Source organism: Leptopilina heterotoma, unplaced genomic scaffold, assembly GCF_015476425.1.
Source record: "Leptopilina heterotoma isolate Lh14 unplaced genomic scaffold, ASM1547642v1 Lhet_167, whole genome shotgun sequence".
Lineage (NCBI taxonomy): Eukaryota > Metazoa > Arthropoda > Insecta > Hymenoptera > Figitidae > Leptopilina > Leptopilina heterotoma.
In genome coordinates this window covers 274,761-290,514 of record NW_025110883.1, presented here as the reverse complement: position 1 = coordinate 290,514, position 15,754 = coordinate 274,761, and the positions used below count along the sequence as shown (strand labels likewise).

General features: G+C 29.1%; 1 protein-coding gene across 5 annotated transcripts; it reads right to left on the bottom strand.

Annotated features, from left to right (window-relative positions):
- Positions 1–372: 372 nt before the first annotated feature.
- Positions 373–15,384, bottom strand: LOC122499442 (synaptic vesicle glycoprotein 2B-like). 5 transcript variants are annotated; one of them, XM_043607805.1, is made up of 12 exons: positions 15,229–15,384; positions 4,995–5,051; positions 4,301–4,462; positions 3,220–3,397; positions 2,831–2,952; positions 2,467–2,711; positions 2,117–2,283; positions 1,660–1,843; positions 1,423–1,540; positions 1,184–1,343; positions 834–961; positions 373–746 (listed from the first exon to the last, which is right to left on the bottom strand). In XM_043607805.1, the coding sequence occupies exons 1-12, from the start codon at positions 15,272–15,274 to the stop codon at positions 664–666; spliced, it is 1,650 nt and encodes a 549-aa protein (XP_043463740.1). In that variant the 5' UTR covers positions 15,275–15,384; the 3' UTR covers positions 373–663. The 5 variants fall into 5 exon arrangements, with proteins under 5 accessions (XP_043463740.1, XP_043463738.1, XP_043463739.1 ...); XM_043607803.1 differs by lacking the exon at positions 15,229–15,384 and adding an exon at positions 8,887–9,133; XM_043607804.1 differs by lacking the exon at positions 15,229–15,384 and adding an exon at positions 5,588–5,841.
- Positions 15,385–15,754: the final 370 nt, after the last annotated feature.

Sequence of the window (15,754 nt, the reverse complement as noted above, 5' to 3'; positions counted from 1 at the left end):
TTTCTATCTGCATTTATACACTGAAATATATTGTTTCTCAAATATCATAAAACGGGATGGGGACGTAATTGCAGTAACTTTTTTATATCTCAGTTAGCAACAAAATAGTTTGAAATAAAATAAAAATTTATTTGTATATAACAATTACAAAAAAATTTTTTATAATAGAAACTGTTTTTACAATATTATTATACTAAAGTCGCCTGTATAATAACAATAAATAATAATTTTTTATAATAACTAACGTAAAATAGTTTACAATGTGAATTACATTTTTATAACAGTTGATCTTAGAAAATATTGTTCGTTTTATTAAAATATAGAATTACATAATTATATTAAAATTAAATTAAATGCAAAAATATATTTTGCAATTACATAATAAATAAATCTTTTTACTTGGAAATTAGAGAATTTAATGTTGAAAGATTTCAAATTAAAAATTTTCACCATCATCAATTAAATTGATCTATCTTTCATATAAATTTGTTTATACAAAATCACATGTAGTCTATACGAAAATCCGATTTCGGATTCTAAATCACATTTTGGTTCTACATTAATTATATAATACTTTGCACGTCCGTATTTGTTAGTACAAATCACATTGATTGTCATTTTTTTATTTACTTATAAAATTAACTTGACTTTTTTTTAAGAATGTCAATATCTTTCTTCATCGGCACTTGAAACGATTTCAGGTGGTTTCGAAGGTTTTGGTAGAACAAAGACAATAGCAGCGCAAGCTAAAATAAAAATCAACATTTGAGAAAAAAATAAAAATATAGGTGTAGAGAGTTAAGGAAAGGAAAATAATCTGATTGAATATATACCAAGCATTAAACATCCAATGGACATGAATGCCGCGACGCATTCGGCATCGAGGAGGCTTGAAAATGCGAAATTGCCAATGACAGCGGCGAAATTTCCTATCAGATTGATAATGCTGACTGCGGTAGATCTGAAAGATGAAAATCCGAAACGATCGTTTTATATGATAATGTGTTATATGAATATATGGACTTTGCCAAACATAATTTTTATATATGACTTTTATAATTTGCACATTGCCAGTTGAGGTCCATGCTAATTTCTAATTATTAGTGACATTTAGTGTGCGGACATAGTAAAAGAAGAGACAATTTTAATTAGTTAATTTATTTCTTGACATCTAATTAATTACCTTAATGGCACTGGTATTACTTGAGCATTCACCGCTAGAACGATGTTGCCAGCGATTCTCATCGTAACAACGATGGCTGCAGATAACGTCAACATACATGGCACTAGCTCTGCCCAATTGACGCCAAAACTGCATACAATCGAGACTATAAAGGTGAAAACTGGAAACGTCGGATTATTATATAACTATTATAATCAATTTCAAACAATGATTTAGGTTCTTAAACAAAGTCGACTCACGCATTATAATTTCTATTCTCCTTCGAGAGGTCATTATAAATCCAGCGAGAAAGGCAAACACCACGGTTGACATTGCAATAATCGTTGAATTAATGTACACAGCAGCCTCGATGTGAGACTGTCAAATGAAAGTGAAACACAATATTAAATGTGTTTTCACATTAAATAAATGCCAGATAAATTTATTGATAAATTTCTTTTAGGAGTGAATATAAAATGCATATTCAATTTACTTGCCGGTGCACACGACTGCGAGTGGGTGCTGTAATTTTGGATCAGATGAGACATTGGAAATTTAGTTGGAACTAACATTTCACACATGGTGAGTGTCTCATTTGACGGATATGCATGACGGAATTTCCTGCCAAAATTATTCAGCATGATGAAAAGTTGCGGCACCCATAATCTCATGGTGTTTAACCTGTAAGCACCGACCGCGTCAGCAAATCATGTGTCGTTTTGCGCAAATGTTGCGAATCTCGCTAAAATTTAATTGCAAATGACTAAATGTCACATGCAAAATTCACACTAAAATATTATTTCAAACAACATTACGGTAAACATTCCAATTAGCTTTATCAGGAAATACGAACTTATTTTAATATTAAAATATTATGAAATTTTATTTACGTTTCAAATAATTTGCAGTTGAATCCGATTTGAAACTAAATTTAAAAAAATAATTAAAACGTACCCAAGCATGCTTCCAAACTGAAGAAAAATGAGAATAGATAAAGGCGATAAATATTGCATTGAAGTTAGTGTTTTTGCATTGGACCAAGATTTTCGAATTTGATTCTTGACTGTCAGGTCAGCATCTTCTTGTTGCGTTTGTGTCTCTTTCACTCTCAGTACCTTGACCTGTTTTGCAAATAATTAAAAAATTACTACTTATCAAAAATTGTTTTTGTTGACAAGTGAAATTATATTAAAAATTTGATTTTGGATTAAAAATAAACAAATGGTCGAGGTTCCTCAATCATTGCTGATAACTGAACTGGCTTGCTTACTCAATCATATATTGTAGTGAAATACAAATATTACCGGGTACGATTTCGGAGACTTCCACGTATTCATAGAATAAATTTTTCTTAATGATTTTAGTGCTTTTTGGTAACTACCATCGGACATAAAGAGTTTTGGACTGTCCGGTGTAAATGCCATTGTTATTAGACCAATAACTGATGGAACTGAGCAGATTAAAAGGTAAACTTGCCATGTTGCAAAAACTTGACCAGAAATTTCGAAAGAAAATGGTGAGCTGTATGGCAAAACGTTGAATGCGAGAGCTGCGAAAAAGGATAAAATTATTTTTTAATCAAAATAATGCTTTCATTCGAATTTAATTGAATGATAACCATTATTAATTATTGTAAATTAATTAAAATAAGTAATAAATTGATTATACCTGCTGGAATCATGAGAGATATTCCGAAAATAAATCCGGCCCATCTTGTAAATTGCGGTTGATATTTTGGGGCATGAAATTCTGCCAAATACGGCAGTAGTATTGTGAATGGTCCACCAACACTGAAAACATATTTTCTTTATCAAGCTCTGTATATTTTTAAAACAATCAAATACTTTTAGTTGCACAAAAAATTAGTTCACAATTATCAATTTCAATAAAAAATGCATATAATTTTCTCGTTGCATTAAATTAAATTTAAAACTATTATATTACTTTAGTACCAAATTTTACTAAAATAAGAGAATTGCTGATCTTATTTCAATTTAAATTTTTTTTCTAAACATAAAACAAGATTTTATAATTGATTTTACGATTTTTCTACGTACATTACGCCACTGATGAATTTCAGTAGAAGAAACATATAGTAAGAGTCGACAAATGCACTTGTTACATTGCAAATTGAATCGACCAGTAATCCTAACAAGAGTAAATTTCGCTTTCCTAGATGATTTATCAATGAGTCTTGCAGCATAAAGTCCCACAGGATTCCCGACACAATTATCCCTAATAATTTCAAAAAAATAACACTTGTCCTTCAAACATTTTTTATGTTAATAGTTTTTTCCAAACTAACTATTTAATATGAAACATTTATTTATAAGTGTTTAAGGGGGAGACATGTAATATATAAATGCAACATAAAAATGGGACTTTAAAGGAGAGTTGACGACACTTTTTTTTCTACCGAGTAGAGGTGAATCATGTTTATTAAAGTTGAAGCTAACTTGAAAGTGCTACTTTTACGATACAATTTTTGATGTGTTCTCGAAAAAGAAAAAATGGAAAAAAAACTGTGATATATGTACGCGACATACAACTTAAATTAAGTCATACACTTTTTGCACGATCTGCAAATATTTGTTGTTCATCACAATATCCAGAACTTTTATTGTCGTAAAAATGTTGAGCGTAAAACTTGTCACGCGCACTCTTTAAATTTGATTTTTATATTTTTCCTCTAAACTCTCTAATTGATGGTTTTCAGATAATATAAATAACTCAAAATAATTGTCTTTTGATTGTTTGAAATTTTCATAGTTTTAATAATGTAGAATAGTTTAAATATATGATTGTTGCTATAGTTTTATGATTGTTGACTATTATATAGTATTTTATTTTCCGAAAACATTTTCTATTGTTGTGAGGTATAACTTTTCAATCGTGCTTCAACGAATATTATTATTGTTATTACTGAATTGAAATTTCATGCTACCTGGGGCGTATAAGTTTTAAGATTAAAATCAGTAAATGATGCTAAAATAAAATTAGCAAAATGTCTGCATGTGAGTAGACAAAAGTTATCTAAAGACGATCTTAAAGATTGCAGTACTTTTAATAATTAAAAAACAGTCTTCTTTAAAGACAAATTCTAGCAGGGTTTTCGTGTATTAAAAATATATTATTTACCCATGTAAACAATTGATACTAGGACACCCTTTCGAAAAAGAGTGAGATCAAAAACACACTCAACGGCGGGCAAGATGAAAGCTGAACTCGTTGTGTCAAATACAGCTGACCATCCAGCTGGTAGAAAAGCCAATAACAGCAATATGTTGTAAAATCCATAACCTTGGAATTAGATATCAAAGACCATAAATTTTTTATAAAACCGTCATGAAAGTAAAATGTTTAGTTCACTTGGAAATTAAATATTCTTTATTAAATATTTAGTTATTGTCATTCTTTTTTTTCTTTCTATATTTATACAATTTTATACTCATTTTTCTCTCATGGTAAAATATGTTTTCTATTTTTAATATTATTCAAAATGAGCTAATAAATGAAGTATAACTAGTTCAGAATATAATTATTATTTTCATATTATCTTCTGACCTTTATTTCAATGTTTTTCAGAATTGCGAATTTATAATTATACGTTACTGTATTACATGAATGTATATTATATGGAAAAGAGCAATAGCCCCAGGTTATACTGTCAAGTAAGAACAGTCTAGTTTATGTTTCAATTTTAATTTATTTTTTTTCAAGTATCTATACTTGTAATATTTTTTGAAACCTGTATCTTTTGAATTGTATTTTCATTTTATCAACAGTAGTTATGAAAATGAATATATAATTTAATAATTAAGAAATCACTCACCAGATTCGGAAATTGCTTGCTCATAATCGTGAGATTCATCGTTTCTTCCATTTTCACCTATGAAAGGAAATAAACTTTATAAATTTTGCGCATCAAATATTCACACCACGCGCACGCTACTCTTTTGAATTCTAAAATTATAAATAAATCTCATTATGTAATCACAATCACATCAGTGCCTCACCAATTACCCAAGGACCATTTCCACTTTTTCCAGATACCATATCCAAAATTTTTAGTTCAATTCCAAAATGAAAATGAACAAAAATTTATCAATAGAATGAAGCAGGGAATAAAAATATAAAAATGAACAAGTAAAAAACTGTCAAAGTTTATCTCTCGATAATTAAGCTTGATGTAAACACTTTTCGAGTTTGATAAGGTGCCAAAATTTTCATCCGGATGCGAATCACAAATTAGGTTATTCACTACTATTTTCAGATGTTCAGTTTTAATTACGTTCTGGATATATTGTAAATAGCTTAATTTTAGAGGGGAAAGTGGTGAAATTTTTATCTACTTATAAATAACGAGTTAGAAATAAATAAATAAAAATAAGGAGGCTAAGAAAATGAAAATTTTTGCGTCGCTACCGTTTGAATGATTAAGAAAAACTAATGTCTTGATTGACTGACATTTTGCAAAGGCGAGAACAAGCCTGTTCATAAAACCTAGGCACACTGGCACATTTCCCAGGCACGCGAGTGACAGACTTATCAATAAACATGGGTCAAATGATTCAATTGTTACGGTCATTTTTATTTGATTCGTCTTTTAAGTAGATACACATTTTTTTTATCATTATTCTTTATTCAAGTGCGTTAGCGGGGAAAAACTTTGTTCAGTTCATTTTGTTTTCATCCGCTTACAGTTTCCCAATTTCCTCATGAAAAATTAAAGAATTATCATAAACGTGGTACTTTTAAAAAATCACATAATTTTATGAATTTTTAATATACTTACATTTATCGGTTACATATATAAATGTTGTCATTTATATTCAATGGTAGTTTTATATGGTTATAAAGCTTTATAAAGATATTAATTTAAATTTGTTAATTTCATCTAATAAATGATCATTATTTTAATTAGGGTCTTTTTTATTGTTGGTTATAAATTTATATTGTGAAAGAGTTGTTAAACACTCATTAAATATGTTTATATATTTAAAATAAAATAAAATGTTAAAAATTAATTATGTTAATTAATTAATTATAAAGTTAAATTACTTAATATCTTTGTGGATTTGCAAACTAACAACATAAATTTTCATGATTTGTTACAAAAATTTTTTTCCTGATAAATTATTCGTTTGTTATCTGAATTACACGGCGGTGATGATGATGATGATGATGATGATAAAAACAGTTCCATTTTTAAAATTTTTTATTTACTTTTTTCTTTAACATTATTTATGGCTATACTAAGAACAAAATCTTTTTTTATAAATAGAAATATTTAAACAATGCAATGATAGTATTTTTTAAAAGTAATAAATTTGAGCCCTCTTTTTTCAATTAAAAAGACTTTTTTTCAATTACAATATTCAAATTGTTTCTCTGGACTATTATCCAACTTTGTATCGTAATTCTTGTTTGATAAATGAATAATTCTCGATATAAATAATCATGAAAACCAGTTGTAAAATGAAGAAAATTAAAAATTCATTAAATTTGAATTTAAAATTGTGCGCACGCATTATTATACATATAGCTCTCAATATGATGTGATTCGAAACTTATCATAATTTATTGCATATATTTCTAATGGTTGACAATTATTTCTACATCATTTCGAAATCCTTGCAATTATAAATTTTTTTATATGGAATCTGATGCACTCTGTCTACTCTTTTTTCAATCCTTCTTTAATATTCAATTTGTGGAAATAAAAATGATGTAAGAGGGATGTTTTCTAATTTAAATAGAAAGAATAAAAATTTTCTTTTCTATTTAAGACACAGTGTAATTAATAATAATTATACAGTTTAATTTTCTCGAAATGATTGTGCCAAAATAAAAATGACACTGAAATGAAGATATTTTTCAAATGTATTAATGCTAAATGAAAAACGTGATTTGTGAAAAAATGAATGTAATTAATAATTCATGGAGATTGTAATTAGTAAATTATTAAAATTTTATGAAATGAGTGAAATAGGTATTATTAATATTGAATAATTGTCATTTGGAGACAAGACAGACTACACACATTTGTTTGTTTGCACGTGCAATGATGGTAATTTTCGACCTTGATCTTCTTTTAATCACTGATATCAAAATGTGCTACCGATAAGCGTCTCATGATAGTTGGGACCAGTAGGTATAATTATTGCAGCTTTAGTCTTAGTTGCTGCCAAAAGCGTACACTCTCTGAGAGAGATTCACCAACGCTTTGCGGTTTGGCGCTTCGGCTCCTCCTAATTAACGGAACTCGCACAACTTTGATCGAACTTGAAATTACAGACTCTAATGCTCTAGTCAAATAATTTCAAGTTTACTCCACCCCACTTTCGCATTTTAATTAGTACTCATTAAACTTAAAGACAATGAAAACTTGCTTACCGAAAAGCAATTTTTACAAAATTCAAATTATTTCCGAGATTGAAAAACAATTTGGAATTTTAGTTTTAATTTCGATCATGTAACGGCTAAATAACGTGATAATGATTTTCATTAATGTTCATAGAATATTTTTTTCCAACTGAGATTATGGCAATAATAATGTATTAGAGGCTTTAATTTTGAAGAGGTCCGCAACGGCTGTTTCCGCAAAGAGGAGCAACTTTGAAAAGCTCGTTCTGGTTGCGAGCTACACCCGTTTGCACCCGTTTGCCTGGAACAGAATCGTGGCTGGAATGAGTTTGAGGTCTGGCGCAGGTGTTCAGGAAAGGGGCTTCATTGCACTGACTATATGCGGTTTTAGAGCGAATCCTCTTTCTATCCAGATTCGTATTGATTTCTTTCTCAGCGATCGACTTCTATATATGTATATGCGTATCTCTTATCAAGTTTTCAATTCGCATAAGCTGTCTTGAGAAAATTACAAGTTTTTCTAAACTTTTCGTTATGAAATTTTAAAAGGAATTTTTTTATCCAATTCCAATTCTTTTATTGTTTTATTTATTAAAATCTGCAGTTAATGTGTGTTGATAAGGAATTTTTCAGTGAAAATTCTTCTCTTCATTTTAGTATCGACTGAGTAATAGGGAATTAATAAAGTTTCTCTTGGTCGACACTATAGCGCTGAAAGACCTGATTAAATAGTAATCAATAAAAATTAGATGATTAAAATAATGAATTTTATAAATTTCCTTCTTTCTCTTGTTTTTCAAAAGTTATAAACTAGCCAAATTTTTATACGCATATGTTTAAATAAATATTTTCTTTTTACAGCTTTTTATTTTATAAAGGGAAAAAATCAGTTTGAAGAGCTCATTGATTATTAATTGTTACATCTATTAAATTATTAATTTTACATTAAAAATAATTGTCTTGATAAACAAAATGTTTCGCATTAAAATTTATAAAAAATTAATCATTTAAAAATCTCCAAATTAAAACAGTCATAATAATTACAAGGAAATATATATCTGTTATTATAGCTATATATGATTATTATTTTTAATTATATGTAGCATATGTTATAATTTCTCAATTATAAAAATAATATGAAAACTCTACTTTTGAATAATATAATACCTTTATTTAATAACATATTAAAATTTTATTAAAAACAGTTATTTCAATTATTGTCAGTGATAAATTAGAGATGAATGAAACAAATTTTAAATTTAAGTGATTAAATTTGAAATTACAATTTTTTAAAATTAAACAATTGAAGTATTTTATGAAAGGTTTTTTATATATGGATAAATTAATATTTTTGTTACTTATCAAACTATGTATCCAATTTTCCACTGAAGATGGATCTTGTTCTTCATCATTGATAACAAGATAATGGGAAGATTCTTCTTGATTAGCACCATTACTTGTAGATGGCTCATTCATTTGAGATAAAAATATATTTATAAAGGGAGAAATCCGAGTATTTTGTTGCATACGTCTCAATAATTACTGAATATTTATTATCTTTCTTAAATATAGTAGAAAAATTTGCTTTTAGTATTATCTGTGACGAATGAAAACGTCACACAACCTTCAATATGTTACAAGGAAAAGTATAGAAAAAATTTGCTATTGTAACGTAAATGCTCATAAAATATTTTATTAAGTAAACAATTATCTTCCATAAGGTTATTATTATAGTTCTCCATTTTCATCTTCATTATGCGGATCGTTAATTTCAATATATAGACTCTCAAGTTGTATATATTAACAGAACCGATTATTATTATATTTTTATAATTTGATAATAAATCGTTTAGGTATTATTGTTTTGCAACCTTTGCTACAGATGACAGATTCTTTGAATTTACTTGTTGCAATTAATTTTAAAAAGAAAAATCTGTTGTCGATTTTAACTTTAACGTGAGATTATTTTTAAAGAAAAAGTTTGAAGAGTGGAAGATTAAAAAAAGTAAAAAGAATCAAGCGTCTACTGTGAGTTTTCGATCCGTACACCTAACCTATGAGGGTCGCCAGTTGGGTAATTTGAATAAACAGAATGGGGCGCCGCGACGCCTCCATTAGGCGTCGATATTCAAAGCGGAAACAGGATCTTAATGCTAAAGTGACACGGTTAGGTCCTTTGGGAGTCAGCCACACCTAATAAGCGATAGAGTTTGATAAAGGTACAATATTTCGATTTTCGTCAACATTTTCGCACTTCTTTGAACGTTTACCGCAAATACTTTTCTTCTTTTCGATTATCCAATTAAAAAGATTCAAATTTTAGAGACCATGCTAATAATTTGAGGAAAGGCACACGGAGAAGAAATAGTTCTTCATCAGCTAAACTCAATTGCTAATAATTATTGGCTACTACAGCTAAAATTTAGCTATTATATTTAACTGACATTTTATGAAGCAAGCAGTTAAAATAAAGGTCGCGGTTCAATGAAATGTGTAGTGGTTGTGACATCCCTTAGTTAAATTGTTTTCCATTGACTTTGAATGGCCATCGGTTGCAATCGTTGCAATTACTATTAACGATTATTCCAATTCTCGGTATATGTAGGAATTGAAAACCATAAAGCTTGAAATTTTCAATCTCCTTGATCCTTTGAGCATAATTTACTTTCCTTCCAATGACGATCAATTTTCTCCCTACTGTTAATTGATAATCGGAAAATTTGATCTTTATTTCAAAATAACTCAACTAATGGTGAAATTAGTTGTAAATGAAAACTAAACTAAAAGTGAGAATTAAAAATGAGAATTTACTACATATTTCCGTGAAAAATCAGTGGCTTTCCTTCATTCAGAGTAGACGGTAAATTCTAATTAATTATTAACATTTTTAATAGACTTTTTCTAAAAAGTGTCTTATTATGTCAATAAATCTGGAGTCATGACGTGTACGCGAAACTTTAAATTATCGACTTTAATGACTGCAAGTCCTGGAAAGTGATTTATATACCGAAATGAAAATCTCCCTAAAACTTGGGTTGAGTGCATTTTCAGCCAACTCAACCGAATTAGAAAATGTATGTTTTCTACCAGTTTCGAGTCTCCATGTCGTGTACGGATAATATAATGTTGTGAAATTCTCAATATTTAATCTTTCTAAATGATTTCGTTGTTGGAGAGGAAAATTAATGGGGTTTGGGTACCAGCTGTTGTTTGCAATTCTCGTGCAAGCCCGGAAAAGTGTAAACGCGGTGAAATTTGTTGTTTCTATGCAACGTTGTGACCTCATGACCCCCTCTTTTCTGCTTGAGATGAAATTATCCTACAAAATTTAACTCAATTACTGTTCATTTCCATAATGGCTCTAACTAACCAGATTGCCAAGATATTTCTTCTCTCCCAAATGGTATGAGAATAAAACATCAGCCATTGTCCAATTCGACAAGTCAGAAAGCGACGTTTTTAAGACCGGCTATTGATTTTCTGCGACGAAACGATTTCAAGTGGCAGACGAAATGAGGAAAAAGGCATTTTATGTCGTCGATACTAAATAAATAGAGCAGTGCAGTGGCTGGTTAACAGTTGAGTGTACAGTTGGAGTCAACTCCCTAATGAGTTTCTCGGGTATTCGATGTGGAATGCGGGCTCTATTCAAACTTGTTCTGCTTCTCGTTCGCAATGGCATTACGCGAAGCGCGATATCTTGCTTAAGGGAGTTGTTTAACTCTATTCAGGGTGGCGGTACATCCCGCATTTCTATGCCATATTTTCAACCCCCCACTAACGATACTGTTTTATGTTTCGAACAAACAACAATCTCACTTGGATCATTAATGCAATGCATGTCTCAACGATTCTGTTATTATGGTAAAAAAGTTGAGTTTAATTAGCAAAATAACTTTCTCAAATTCCCCAAGGAATATTTTACACTATTATTCAAGCCAATAGAGCCAATAGAGTGCAATCGAAATTTGCCTTTCTTATTATTAATCATATTTGAATTTTATTATCGTCTCGAATAAAAAATTACACTTTATAAAGATTTTAAAAAGTAATGCAAACTTTGAAAAAGAATTTTTCTGAAAAATATGAAATCTGTTTTCCACGCTGGAAACAAATCACATAACATGAGAAACCTTCAACAATACTTTTTCAAAATTTTCATGCTCCAATTTTTATCAAACCTTAAATTCTCCTGAGTAGAAAAAGAACTGGGGAAAGGAGAAAAAATACTTTCGATCGCTTTCGATTCGTTGACGTGAGTTATTTCCTTCTTTGTAGAAAAATGCTCGCAAATTGCGATTTATAATGAAAATAATAATAATAATAATAATAATAATAATAATACAAAACGAAAGTGTGATATGAGATTGAGGTTTAAAAAACATGAACAAACATTCTTGGAAATTAATGCGACATTTATGTATCGCTATGATAAGTCTTTTTTTGTAAATGATAATTTATACGAGATTTTTATGTGAAAAATAGGAACTACGAAACAGTTGAGTTTCCTTTTTTTGAAATTAAATTGTCCACTATTATATTTTTAACATTTGTTTCTTACTTTTGCATTAATAAAGTTATTACTGTTTTACTTATATTTGTACTTTCGCGCAGTGCTATTATTGCAGAGAGTGGATATTTTGTGAGTAAAATTGCTTTTTGGCAAATGCGGCATCTGAATAAATTTGAATAACGCGAGAATTTCCATTAAGATATGGTGGATTCAATTATAGTTTGATTCATCGAGCAGAGTGATCCATTGGTTTAGTAAATTAATTGCTCCTCGAATCAAGCGATCGACCATTTTCTCGTGTGGATCAAGGTATTGTATACATATATATGTATATGAAGGACCCAATCGAATCCTAGATAATCTCACTGGTTGTTCACGCTTTAGTGATAAGCCCCTGAGAACAGTCGTAGGTACTAGGTATTTGTCAATTTGGCAACGATTGATACGCTTACATTGACTGACCGTCGAAGCATATGCGCTTTCATCTGCAAATGAATGTGGTATCGGATCTCTTGGAACAGACATATTTATTTATTGAAACCCTGCATTTCAAAAACAAACCGAAATCAATTCAAAGTCTATTTATTCTGTAAATAATATCTATATTTTCAGCTATTTTGTTAAGCGGTACTTATTATATTTATAAGTGAATTTTTCACTTATTCATATTATTTTCATCTATTTTCATGTTAAAATAATACCCCTCGATTTTTTTCCTTCTCCTTTCAAGAGAATTATTGGACGACTTGTTTCTGTTCACGAGGAGAATAATCTTCTTAGTATAATGCAATAAATAATTCACCTTTAAAGAGAATTTTTTTATATACAGCCAGACTTGTGCGTGCCCAACAACTGACATGCCAATTTTGACGTCACTTGCAGACGTCGCAAACGTGCGCGGTAACGAATCTCCTCTACCTGTACATATTATTTTTATAATAATCGGTGAGAAAATGAAGAAAATTGGAGAATAAAAGAAAAGTAAAAGTATTCTTCTGCAATCTCATTTTATCGTGAAGGAAAATGGTATAAGAAAATATGCAAAGAAAGTTGAAAAATAAAAGATAAAATAATAAAGCACTTGAAATAAAAATCGACAAGAAAATGAAAAGAAATAATTTATAGAGAGAGAGAGAGAGAGAAAATAAAATAGTGTCGTAAATCAGTAGTAAAGATCGATTTGCGTCAGACAAGGGGTAAATTAATTTTCTCATCGAATAACAATTGAAATAAAATTAAAATAGTAGAGCAATTGTCTGCAGGATAATAAAAAGTTATATAGTATTGCAGTAAAATACAAAATGGAACTTGAAAGGCAGAGTGAGTTTCACATTCTTGGGATAAATAAAACATACACAGACGTTGCGAGCGAATGCATTCAAAATAAGTTATCATTTTTCCTCATAAAAAAAAGAATTAGTCAGGTTGACAGTGATTACTGTCAAAGTGGCAGTTATGAAAATAAGTAGAGAGTGAGAGGTAAGACAAAAGTAAATAGTGGAGAGTTCGATTCTGCAGAGTAAAGTTACTTTGTGTCATGCTCTTAGTTCATTGGTTAATCATTATGACCCTTTGCAGTGGCACACAGTTTAAAGTGTGTGTAGTTGATTGCATGGCTCTGTGAACACAATTGGTCCAGCCATCAGTCCAGTTTCCGAGATTCATTTTCACTGTTACGAGCTGCTCAAAACAACCGGTACTTTACCACAGTCCACTTCCTATATGTTATTGCTTTCGCACTAATTGGAACTACCCCTCCCCTCACCATTACAAATGTTCCTCTTTTCAAATTATCTTTATTTATTTCAAATTTAACCTTTCTATTGTCTTGAATTTTGGCGACTTTTACTCTCATCAGTAGTAATAGTCAATTTGCGTCAGACAGGGCAATAAATTTTTATTTAAATTATAAATGTCAAACAATATACAAATTTTAATCTATCAAAACAATTTATTTTATTTATCATTTCTTGGTTTTTTGTTCCTTTCAAAAACGATGTCCAAGTCATTTTTGGTAAAATAATATTTATCAATTTTTTCTTTTCTTTTGTCTCTTAAAGATTTAGGTGATATAAAAAACAAACATTTAGTTCAGTTTAATAGATGTTGGGTTTAAAGAAAGAATTTGCTCATCTGAAGCAAACTTTTGTTCAACTTTTGTTCAACCGTAAAATTTGGTTGTTTCGAACAAATTCAATAATCCAATTTTGTGTAATACTAAATTGTCAATATTAAATTGAGAAAAATTATTTGCAATCTTGAAAAGGTTTGATGCGCATAAAATAGTATTTAATTTGAGAGGACAACGTTTTTGGTCCAACGACTGCATAATGTGTGAAATTAGTATTCTGAAGCTTAATTGCTTTCTCGCTAGGAAGAGAAAATGTCCATTTGAGTGGAGCATAAAATCGCTCAAAGGGTTAGAAAAGCAATCAGCGAGAAATTCCTTCATCTAGTTTTCGCTTCCACCCAAAAACTTTTCTGGCCTTGTCGCGCAGGGATTTCAGATATATAATTGTTCAAAATACATTCAAAATTCGTTCTCCTTCCATCGTTTTCTTGCCTTAAAATTCAGTTAAACTAATATTTCGATTTTAAATAATTCTTTGAGTCTTAAATTCAGCCGACATTTGTATCATTAGGATTTAAACAGCTATAAGTAGAACAAATTCATTAAAAATAATACTTATAAGAATAATAATAATGCAGTATTGTAAAATTGATGGACAGTATAGGTGAAAATATTAACATTTGACTAAATAAAATTTTTCATTGACAGGAATTTATTACTCACTCAATCTGAATAAATGAAAATTGACGACTTATAACTTTTCAATATATATGTGAATAATGTGAATCGCATATTCAGATTTAGAGAGTAAGCCAACTTATGAACTTTAATAACGCGACATTATTATTGCCACGCCTTAAAATGAATTTTTGAAAAGTATTATTTTAAATTGGGCCATTACCTTATTTTGACAGTGGAAAAATTAAAATATAGATGTAATATTAAATATTGAAAATAGTTATACAAGTATTTTATACAAAAAAATAATAAATATAATTACAACATGTTTTGTACTAAATGAATTACATAATGATGAATACAACTACGTGTAAATGTTTCGTTTAATTAATATATAATTTATATAAGTGAATATAAAGAATTTAAAAAGAATTATACCTATTACTCTCGGTGAAGGCCAGGATAATGTATGTAAATGAACCATTTCAATTTACTTTAATAATTTCCAAAAATTCGTCCAAAAATTCGTCCAAAAATTCGTTTCTCATTCAGAAAATGTCTATATTAACGTTCTTAATCTTCTTTGTATACTGAAGTGAACATACATATAGTTTTTAATACCTTTAAACAAGATAAGCGCAAATAAAGGTTATCGCCTTTCTAAAATATATTTAGTCTGATAAGACAACTATTTATTTCTCATTAAATCTTTACACGTCCTTGTCTTTCAAAAAATGTGTTGAATACTGTTTTCCAATCTTGAGTTGATGTGATTATCGTAATAATGTAAAACATTCATATTAAAGGAATTGAAAATGTGTTATTTTTTAATATTATTAGTTAAATTTCATGAGACTTTGTGTTATGGTATTTATTAATATTTTAGTTAAAAATTAAACCTTTTATACGAGTTAGATTTTAGTACAAAAGTAAATATGAGGAATTTTTCTTTTTGCTTCAATGC

What these genes read in the sequence shown, in the direction of transcription:
- LOC122499442 (XM_043607803.1), bottom strand. Translation starts at nt 9,055, where the DNA reads ATGCAACAAAATACTCGGATTTCTCCCTTTATAAATATATTTTTATCT. An exon ending in AGTCTCCGAAATCGTACCCG is followed by an intron (nt 2,284 to 2,466) that starts GTAATATTTGTA and finishes TTTGCAAAACAG; the next exon opens with GTCAAGGTACTGAGAGTGAA. An exon ending in CATTGGATGTTTAATGCTTG is followed by an intron (nt 747 to 833) that starts GTATATATTCAA and finishes TTTTTATTTTAG; the next exon opens with CTTGCGCTGCTATTGTCTTT.